Genomic DNA, 11,740 nt, shown 5'->3' with positions numbered 1-11,740 from the left:
TCCTACACAGACGCCTTAAGTCGGAAAGAGAGGATTAAGCCCATAAGGTTTAGGGCTTTGGAGATGATTATACAGACAGACCTCTCATTGCGTGTTCGTGCTGCACAGAGAGAAGCTCTTAAGAAAGAGAATCTTAAGGATGAATATCTCCATAGGATGGAGAAAAAGTTGGTACCCAATAAGGAAGGAACCTTGTGTTTTACGGGACGAATTTGGGTTCCCCTCTTTGGTGGTCTTAGAGATGTGATTTTTTATGAAGCTCATAAATCGAGGTACTAGATCCACCCAGGATCAGACAATATGTACCAAGATTTGAAGGACTATTATTGGTGTCTAAGACTGAAGGGCGATGTTGCTACATATGTTGGAAAATGTTTGACTTGTGCCAAGGTAAAGGCCGAGTATCAGAAGCCTTCAGGTCTTCTACAGCAACCTGAGATACCCATGTGGAAATGGGAGCAGATTTCTATGGACTTCATAACGAAGTTGCCAAAAACTCCCAGAGGTCATGATACGATTTGGGTAATAGTAGACCGTCTGACAAAATCTGCGCACTTTTTGCCAATCAGAGAAAAGGACAACACCGGTAAGCTAGCTGAGCTGTACCTAAGGGAGATAGTCGCACGACATGGAGTGCCTATCTCGATTATATCTAATAGAGATGGGAGATTTGTGTCAAGGATTTGGCAATCCTTCCAAGAAACGTTTGGTTCTCAGTTAAATCTGAGCACAACATTTCATCCACAGACGGACAGTCAAAGTGAGAGAACGATTCAGATGCTTGGAGATATGTTACGAGCTTGCGTAATGGACTTGGGTGGCAGTTGGGACACTCACCTACCTTTGGTTGAGTTCTCCTATAACAACAGCTACCATACAAGCATTCAAGCTACACCGTTCGAGGCTCTCTATGGACGAAAGTGTCGATCACCGTTATGCTGGGCAGATGCAGGTGATAAACAGCTGGTTGGTCCCGAATTGGTCCAAGAGACGACAGAAAAGATTATACAGATCCGAGAGCGCATCAAGGCGACTCGTGATCGACAAAAGAGCTATGCGGACCAAGAAGGAAACCTTTGGAATTTGAAGTGGGTGATATTGTTTTGTTGAAAGTCTCAACTTGGAAAGGTGTGGCATGCTTTGGGAAGCGTGGGAAGTTAAACCCACGATTTATCGGACCGTTCAAAATCCTGGAAAGGATTGGTCCTGTAGCCTACAAGTTGGAGCTACCAGCAGAACTAAATGGTGTTCATGATACATTTCATGTATCTAATCTGAAGAAGAGTCCAACACAAGAAACAGTGGTTATTCCTGCTGACGAAGTTCACATTGACGACACACTCCACTTTACAGAAGAACCCGTTGAGGTTACTGATTGGAAGGTTAACAAGACTCGGAGGAGTAGTGTTAAACTCATCAAGGTTCGCTGGAATGCACGTCACGGCCCAGAGTTTACTTGGGAGCGTGAAGATCGCATGAAAGCTAAGTACCCGTATTTGTTCCCCAACACCCCTGCAGCTAGTAGTAAAGCTTAAAATTTCGGGACAAAATTTTCTTAATAAGGGGAGAATGTGACAACTGTCAAAATTCCAGGTATCCGTACACTATTAAACCATGATTAGTGCTTCATGACTGTGCTGCATTTCAATTAATGATTTGAACTGCCTTCTGATTACTGCTTTATACATACATGTGCGTCACATATTGCTTAATGTCATACCATTATTGCATGAAAGCTTATTTGACTTAAAAGATGCACAAAATACAGTTAGCACAGTTATCAGACAAATCAGAAATATGCTGACGAAGTTCAGCATATAGGCAGACAGTGTGTTGAGACACAGAATGAGCCAGAAACTAAGAATTTCACTAGTGTAGTGTGTAGGAAAGTAAGGATCACAAAACTGCCTCTCTAGTGATAGTTTAAGTACTGGAAAGTGCCTAAAACTCACCTAAAGTGCTGAATTCAGCAAAAATCAGCAATTTTCAGCATTTAAACAATCTAATATCATGCAGAAATATGGTTAAATGGTCCTGAATGCTTTCCTAAGTGTCGGGAATCAAAAGTGTCATAAAAGGGTACATAAAGCACACTAAACTGCAAAGTTTAGCACCTTAACGAACCGGTAACCCACCGAACAACCGGACACTACCCGAAACACCAAATTTTCACTAGAAGCACTGTTTTAACATTACTAAGCTAGTTATGGTCCCCGAACATCATAACACTATATAAATATCTAGTAACTAAAGTATCTAGCTAAATACTTGGATTTTAACCTAAGTAACTAACTTAGTTACAACCTAAGCCTACTACCCCCCACCCCACCTATGAAATCGGCCAACATATGGTGTTGATTTTACAAAGGAGCTAGGAGCTTTCGGAAGTGCAAGGACCTTCATCATTTGCTATTATCCATCTCTTTTCTCCTCTTGATCATCCCTAGCCTTGAGCTAGTGGTAAGAACATTATACACTCCATTTTACATCTTATATTAGTGGTTAAAAGAGGATTCATGATGATAATCTTGAAGAACATGAAGACTCACAAGAAAGAAACTTGAACATAAGCTTAAATCATGAAGAAATCTTAATGTTTATGTGATGATATGCTTCATGATTGTTGATTGCTTATGAAAATGATGTTGATCATCATAAGATCTTGCTAGATCATGATTAAAAACATAATCTAGCAAGATGAGAGGATGAACATGGTAGAAGTTAATGGATCATCCTCATGAGAAGCATGAACTTGAAAGAATATGTGATTTTCTTGTAAAATAATGATCAAAGTAAGTTGTAATACTTGTAGATCTAAAATTTCATGGATGGTTTTTCAAAGAAACCAAGTTAAAAACACAAGATCTACTTGATCTTGGTTCTTACATAAATAAACCTTATTTTTGGTGGTTAATAAAGTGTAGAAACACTTATGTAACAAGAAAGATCCATGAAGAAACATTTTTAGAAAACATGAATATAAGTTGTAAAGATCTACTTTCTTTAAAAATGTTGTTTTTAAAGAATCAATCACATTTTAAAGTTCATGAAGTAGTAGATTATGCTTGTTTTTGGCAAAATTGGTAAGTTAAGATTGTTTGTTGTTGATTATTAGTTGATGGTGTTGATTTTACAAAAGAAAATGATATACCTTCAAGGTATGGAAACCTCCATTTTTTGGGGAAACTATGGCAAAAATTTTCTAGAAATTAAACACTTAGAAAAATATTTTTAAACAAATATTTACAAGTGTATTTCAAACCGTAAATCTTTACATAAACTTTGCCATAATTTTTGTTACAAAAATTATAAATATTGGAGGTTGGTTTTTATAAATAAAAGTGACTAAATATGTATTTAGGAAATATATATTTAGAAGTCACCATATGTGTGATTATTTGTATATTATGTGTATTAGTTATATTATTTTAGAACATGAAATAATATAACTCATCAAAATACCAAAAATTACAATCCAAAATATTACCAAAATTCCAAGGAATAAATATACAAATTATACCCAAGATATTGGATAAACCAAACAAAGGAATATAACTCACAAAAATATTCCGGAAAGTTTATTCACAAGTGTATTTTTGGTAAACAATATTTTGGACACCAAAAGAACAAAAATATGACTTTCACAATTATTACAAAGTTACATCATATTTTTGACGAGAAGAAAATATATTATTTTTGGTGAATAAAAATATATATATTTTCTTGGAATTATTAGAAGGAATATTATCTTCGGAAGAAATATATTTTCTCAAATAAATATGAGATATATTTATTTTGGAGAAAAATAAGCATATATATTTATTTTCTAAGTTGGACTTGAAAATATATTATTTTTGAAGTTTACATTAAAATACAATTATTTTTGCCAAAGGAAAAATTATAAATAATTTTTCTAAGTAAGTATTTCTTAAAATATAAATAATTTTTCTAAGTAAGTATTTCTTAAAAATTATAAATAATTTTACAAGAATACTTAACAATTACAAGAAGGTACGTATTCTCATACGTATAATTACACACCGGAATACGACTCAAATACACTGCAAAAATATACAAGTATAAGAATACGAATACAAATACACCCATCCTTGGGAAGGAGATATATGTTTAGATACTTGAAAAGTATTAAGTTAAAATATATTGTTTTAACAATTATTCCAAAATTTAAAAAATATAATTTAAGTTAACATATTTATTATTTTAACAAATAATTATACAACTTGGAATAATATCGAAGACACGAAGAAACATAACTCAAAGACACTAATTAATACTAAGTCAAGGCACGACCCGCTTATCTAATAGACATTAGTACGATTGTAGGTAGTTGTGTACGCCAGGCGAAGCCTGAGTTACGGTGAAACGAAGACGCAAGACTGTGAGTTCGTGATCCCCTTTTCTTTTAACTGTTTTCAGTTTTATAACTTCGGGGGTGAAGTACATGTTATAAACTGTTTACAAACGTTTATACGTGGTATGGTTAGCTAAAGATGTCACACCCTGACTTTTGCGGAAGCGTGGTTATTTGGTGTGACTTCTTAATACCATAGCAACAATCATAACAATGCTATATGATAAAAACACAAGATGTTTATCCATTAACAAAGTTTAGAAACTAACACAATACCATTGTTTGACAACAACAATACCAAAATAAGTTACAACCCATGACGTGTTCAAAAGAGTTCATAAAGACTCAACATAAGTACTTAAAGAAAACCTGAGTTTAGAATCATGTATCCCGTCCAGGATTAGGATACACCCTCTAAACTCGACAACCATGGATAACATCTTTTATTTCACTACGCAGCTTGAAGACACATGCATACCCTGCCAGATCCTTTAGTTCCCTGAAATACATGTAGTTTGAAAAATCAACAAAAGTTGAGCGAGTTCATGTGTATGTGAGTATGTATAAACCTTTGTAAACAATGTACGTATGTCCCAGTATGATTGCAAACAAGGAAAAGATCACCAATGGTTTGCAAGGCCACTGATATGTGTGACGGTGTAGGAAGACTCAAACCTAGCAAAGTTGTACCGGGCTTCCGGCTGGAAGACATAGTCACCACTATGGGCCGCCCCGGCCTCATGGGTGTGGGCTCGCTACACCCAAATAGATCTATCACTCATGCCCCTCGGTCCTGATACGAGGATTAATGGTCCCAAGTATCCGCCTACCCTATCACATGATCTATGGTTCTTTCCTAGGCTAATCATACCTATAGTATTGTAAGTATCCCTTTGTAACATGTATTTCACCCCCGAAGTAAGTAAACAAAACAATTTAAAGAAAAAGGGGGACATGAACTCACAGTAGTGCGTCTCGTACCGGCAACTCAAGCTCTGTCAGCTACACGACAACCTACACCGTACTAATGTCTATTAGACGAATGGGCCGTGCCTTGGCTTAATGTTTAACGTTTTGAGTTGTGTTTCTTGTGTCTCCGAATGTTATTCCAAGTTATAATTATTTGTTAAAATAATAATTATTTTAACTTTGAATTACATTTAATTTTGGAATAATTGTTAAATCACTATTTTTGTATTAATACCTCACAAGTATTTTTAACTCCGTATTTCCTTCCCAAGGATGGGGGTATTTAGACACGTATATTTGTAGCTCCGAAATATTTTATTTTTAAGTCCCACTTAGAAAATATATATAACTTATTTGTCAAAAATAATGTATTCCAAAATATATATATATATATATATATATATATATATATATATTTCCCAAAAATAATATATTTTCACTTCTTTAGTTTTCAAATAATATTTACCAAAAATATATGTGTAAGAGTATTTTCTGGAATATTTTATAAGTTACGTTTTTGCGTTCGGTTTCACAATATCGAGTGTGTAACTTAAATATTTATTCTGTGAGATTTTTGGTATTATTTTGGGGTTGTAATTTCATGGTATTGTTAAGTTATATTATTTTACCCTAAAATAATATAACTATTCCACAAAGTAAACAAATATTCACACAAGTGTCTTAGTATAAAATATATATTCTAAATATATATTTACTCATTTTATTTACGAAAACCAACCTCCGATACTTTGTATTTTTGTAACAAAACCTATGGCAAAGTGTATATTACAAAACAAAGTTAAAAACATATTTGTAAACACTTGTTTAGAAAATATTTTCTAAGTGTTGGAATTTTTAGAAAATTTCGCCATAGTTTCCTTTGTAAATGGAGGTGTCCATGCTATTGAGCATATCATTTTCTTTTCCAAAAATCATTCAAACCATCAACAATCATACTCTAAACAATATTACACTTACCAAGTGCAAAACAATTCCATTTATAATACAACATGAACTTGATGTTTTATAAAAACGCGTAGTAACTTGGTGATATGTATAGTGGGTTTAGTTACCCTCCAAAGTGTGTTTACTTTTGTTAAAATCTCATTCTTGGGATTTCTAGATGTTTACAACTTGTGAACTCATTTTACAAAGATATTTATTTACAACATCTTCATGTTTTAATAGCCTTCCTATACTTATTTTATTTCCAAAAATGTGCAAGAAAAGTTATGATCTTTCAAAAATCATCTTTTTAACTTGGTTTTTCTTGGAAAATCATACACAAGTCTTGGGTTCACTAGTTTACTAGTTCATTTGGTTTGTTACTTTTTAAGAAAATCATTTTTACTTTCAAGTTCATGTTTAGTCTAGAAGATGATTATTTCATGAGAGCACATAATCATCTCTAACTTGTTAAACCATGTTTCTAATCATACTCTAACAAGTTCCATATGATGATCAATCATCATATTACTAGTAATCATCAAGCAAACATCACACATTCACTAAACAACACCATATCAACCATATATCATCATATATCATCTTTATGTTTAAGCAAGTTTATGATCTTTAGTGTTCTTGTATGATTCAACATAATATAATCTTTAACCACTAAACATATGAAGTATCAAGAGTTTAAAGAAGTCTTACAACTAGCTTAAAGTTAGGGAAGATCAATGGAGAAAATGAGTAGATAAAAGCTTGTGGTAGAGGTCCTTCAAGATCCGAGTGTTCCACACCTTCTTAATCACCTTGTATCACCTTGAATGAATGTTTGTGCACTATGTCTATTGACTTCGTCTTGTATCGAGTCATGTAATGAGATAGGATAGGATAATCAGTGCTCGGGGTGCTAGAAACTGAGTTTTACATAATTGGTGGTGATTTCGCTTGAAATAGCCAAAGACCATTTCAAGCGAAATCATATTAAGCTGATTCCGCTTGAAAGTGCCCTTGGCCATTTCAAGCGAAATCACAACAATATATATAGGGGCACTTGGTTTTTCATTTGTAACTTTCGGATCTGAGTAGCGAAGCTCTGCCGAATTGTCTCCAGGTTGTAAATCAGTGTTAAATCAATAATAGAGACATTATAATTACATCGAGTGTCCGTTTCATTGATTCCACCTTTGATTCGGATAAACAACTCTTCTGATCGACTCATTCGGGTCATACAACGATCCTACAAGTGGTATCAGAGCACAGGAAGAAGAGTTTAGCTTGATATCATCAGTTTTCTGACTTCTACACCTTCTTTTTCAAATTGGACAAGATTTCACGGACAAGATGGACTAAATTTTTCACAGTGCATGCGAAACAGTGTTTTAACAAAGCCTTGAAAGAATTAGACCTAAATTCGGATTAAAAATGACAAAAATTGGCCAAAACGCTGATTCCGCTTGAATGAACATTCTAATTCCGCTTGAAAAGTTCACCTGATTTCGCTTGAAAAGTACTATTCCGCTTGAAATTAGCAAGTTATTCCGCTTGAAACAGCTATTTCGCTTGAAAAGTCTAGCTGATTTCGCTTCAAGTCGTGATTCCGCTTGAAAATAGTGTTGATTCCGCTTGAATCCAGTATTCCGCTTGAAAGATTAGTTCTGATTTCGCTTGAAGTTGTCAGTCAAGTGATTTCGCTTGAAGTGTCATCCTAAGTGATTCCGCTTCAAATCACTATTCCGCTTGAAAGAGGATTTTTGTGTCAAAATCATTTCACGTCAATCGAGTGTCAGTTTGTTTCGGGATATTTGTTATTATTGATTCTGATTGTGTTTGTTTGTTTGTCTCCAGGTTTACATCATGGCTGAAGAGTTTTTCAACATGTTCTACAATGCGTTTACCTCAGATACGGTGGAATCTTCAGAGGTTACACCCAAAGCAATAACTAAAACGATCAAGGACAACATCAAACATGACAACTTTTATAGAACCTATTCAAAACCTCCGAAGCTGGATAACATTGAGGATTATGTTTGGTGGAAGGAGAGGTTTGTCAATTGGACGAAGGCATATGCACATGAGAGTTGGTTTTGTTTGAAGTTTGGATATGATAGCCCAGTAAATGAAAAAGGAGAAGAAATTCTGATCAAAGATTTTTCAGAGGAAGACAAAAAGAAATTTTCATATGAACAGAAGATGATTGCTTTGATCCAGCAATCAGTTCGAGATGACATTTTTTCATTATTAATACATGATGGGTCGTCAAAGTCTGTGTGGAAAGCTTTGAAGACGAAAGCTAAGGGGGGTAAACAAATTCAGAAAAACAAAATCGCGTTATTGAAAAAAGAATTTGATTTATTTGATAGTTTAAAAGGAGAGACAGTGAGGCAAATGATTGAGAGGTTTTGTCATTTAAAGATTGAACTAGAAAGATTTAAAATTGTGAAAACTAGAGAAGAAGTTGTTGATAAAGTAATTGAAGCATTACCACGAGCTGATCAGTGGCAAACGTTTGTTTTTATCTTGAAAAATGATGCTTTATATGATACGATTTCTCTTGATGTGTTGTTAGAAAAGATTGAGAGTCATGATCTAGAGCCAAGATGAGTGGTTCATCGCATCATCAGAATGTTGGTCTATACTACAAAGGTAATGTACCTTCGGAGAAAGTTGGTAGCTCACCAAAGACAACATTCAGTGGTGAAAAGATGAAGGAACCACAAACAACCTCATCAAGTTATCATTCTGGGTATCATTCATCTTCAAAATCAAGTTCTGATGAAGCAGAGGAGATTCTGTGCAACATTGCTCTCAAACTGAAGAATTCTCTGTCGTTGAGCATCAATGCAACTAAACAACAAATGAGTTTTCTAGCATCTGTTCTGGAATCGTATGAAGGTCTTGTAGCTGGTAAAATTGGAAACTCAGAATTAACCAAAGAAGACTACGACCAGATTGATCCAGAAGAAATGGAGCTCATAGACATTCGCTGGTGTTTGGCAAGTTGCATTCGCAGAGCTCAAAGATATATGGAGATTACGGGGAAGCAATCGTTAGGTGGTCCGTCAACGAAGCTTGGATTCGACAAATCCAAAGTGACCTGCTTCAGATGCAAGCAAAAGGGTCATTTCAAAAGAGAATGTAGAAATTCTGAAGTTGCTGAATTTGAGAGACCTTTCAACGATGACTATTACTGAAAGGCGATTTATCATCGTAGTAAAGAAGAACCAAAGATGATCGAAAATATTCCAAAAGAGAAGTCCAGAGCTTATGCAGTAATTCATGACGATGAAGGTTTTGACTGGAGTCAGATTCTTCCAGATGAAGATCGTCCTGTAATAGCTCATGGCAGAAAAGCATCAAAAGCCCTGCATCATGTTCTTGTTGCTGAAATTCGTGAAGAAAACAAAGAAAAGGATACAGAGATAAAAGAGAAAACTGGAGAAGAGATTCTAAGTGAGAAAAGTAAGAGAGAAAGATTCATTGTGGGGTGCAGAATGGAGAAAATGCAGGAAGAATATGAGAATGTTGTTGCAAACAAAAGATGGGATAACAAACAAGAATGTTATGTCAACAAATAAGGTGAACCAGTTATTCCTAGAAGTGACATAGTTCATGATGATGTTCTTCTAGTTATTCCTCGATCCGGCGAATATTATTCTAATGTTGCCAAAGACAAGACATATGTAAAAAGGCTAGATAAAATCATCAGGGATGCTATGACAACAAAATTGAGGAAGAGGAATGAAGAAAGAATGAAGAAGAACATTGAGAATCTGGTTGATGATTTGAAGAAAGCTGCTGAGGAGGTCAAGGTTGAAGAAAAAGTGAAAGATGGAGTTGAGAAAGTTGAAGAGAAGGTAGTTGAGAAAGAAAAGGCTGTTACTGAAGAACAGCAAGTTGAAGAAGCCAAGAAGGAGAAGGAAAGTTCGATAGAATTGAAGGTTGAAAGTTCAACAAATGTTGCTGGTAATGTTGTTGATGAGAAGCAGCAGAAAGAAGCTGATCAGACAGAAACAGAAGCAAACACCAAGGTGCCAATCACTGAGGTAAATTCTGATTCTAACATCTTGACTGAAATTGTTGAACAGTGCCAGAAATGCATGGAAACGTGCAGTGCTTGTACTGAAAAAGACGAAAAGATCAGAACAAGAGATCTTGATTTCACAAAACTTGAAGAAGTTTTCAAAAACAAGTGCAAAGAAATGTTTGAAAATGAAAAGGTTTTAAAAGAAAATAACGAAACGCTTTCAGCAAAATGTAAAAAGATAGAAAAAGAAAATGAAGTTTTGAAAGAAAATGTTTCGAAAATGACAGAAAAATGTTCACAAAAAGAAAATATTTGCCAAGAAATGAAAAAGGAATATGATTCAATAAAATTGGCTTATCATATTACAAAGGAATCATATGAAAAGGTAAAAAGTGAAATGAAACTTGCTCAATCAAGATTGAAATACTGTTCTGAAACATCAAAGGAATTAAAACGAATGTATGAAATTAAACAAGGTGTTGTAAATTCTTATATTGAAGATGTTGTTAAGCTAAAACAATAGATTGCTGATTTAGAACAGGATAACAACAAATTAAAAAGTTATCATGCGTCGTCATATGTGCTTGAACGTATTTTCAACATAAAACCGGATGGAAAGAATTCTGAGCAAAACAAGAAAGGTATTGGCTCAGAGTTTCATCAAGTTCTACCACCATAAAAGTTTGTGTTTTATGATGATGAAAAGGTCGAAAAAGCTTTCAACATGGTAGATCAATTGCCAGATAACATTGACATAACCTATTCCAAATCTGATGATTCTAGTGATTCAGAGGTGGTAGGTAAGGTCGTTGAAAGTGTGTTGAAAGAAGAGTCGATTGAAACAAGTAAATCTGAATCACAGGATGAAAATGAAGGTAATTTTCATGATAGATATCTGAAAAACTCAAAATTCGAGAAAAATTTGAATGATGATTCAAAAGGATTGGTTTATACCATGATTGGATCGGACAAATTGTTCTTAGATGTTGTATTCCCGATTCAGAATGTGATTTCAGAAAAGGTTGATAAAGTTTTCAAGATGGTTGAGATTGAAAAATCTGAGATTCCAAAGTTTGCTGGTAAAGGTCACAAAACTTTTTATAACAAACCTCGTTTCAAGAAGAAAAACATGAAGGCTGGGTTGGGTTATAAAAAGAAACAAAATTGGAAGAAAAATGAAGTGCAAAATTCTCAGGCAAAAATGAGTTTTGTTCAAGGAAAAAGTTTAGAAGAAGAGAAAGAACTCAAATTTGGACGACAATCTAATGATGAGTTTCATGCTCGGAAAAAGCAACAACAACAGGTCAAAGACGTGTCCAAGAGAACATGTTTCAAATGTGATCAAACAGGACATCTTGCACGAAAGTGTCCAAATCTGAAACCTGTTGATGTTGAGATGAAAAAGAAGTCTGATGATGTTCAAA

General features: G+C 34.5%; 1 protein-coding gene across 1 annotated transcript; it reads left to right on the top strand.

Annotated features, from left to right (window-relative positions):
• Positions 1-9,519: 9,519 nt before the first annotated feature.
• LOC118480209 (synaptonemal complex protein 1-like) lies at positions 9,520-10,839 on the top strand. The gene is made up of 3 exons (XM_035974933.1): positions 9,520-9,751; positions 9,869-10,335; positions 10,687-10,839. The coding sequence occupies exons 1-3, from the start codon at positions 9,520-9,522 to the stop codon at positions 10,837-10,839; spliced, it is 852 nt and encodes a 283-aa protein (XP_035830826.1).
• The last annotated feature ends 901 nt before the right edge of the window (positions 10,840-11,740 follow it).

Source organism: Helianthus annuus, chromosome 7 (genome assembly GCF_002127325.2).
Source record: "Helianthus annuus cultivar XRQ/B chromosome 7, HanXRQr2.0-SUNRISE, whole genome shotgun sequence".
NCBI classification, from domain to species: domain Eukaryota; kingdom Viridiplantae; phylum Streptophyta; class Magnoliopsida; order Asterales; family Asteraceae; genus Helianthus; species Helianthus annuus.
Note: the sequence above shows the minus strand (reverse complement) of the source record. Positions and strands in the feature narration are given on the sequence as shown.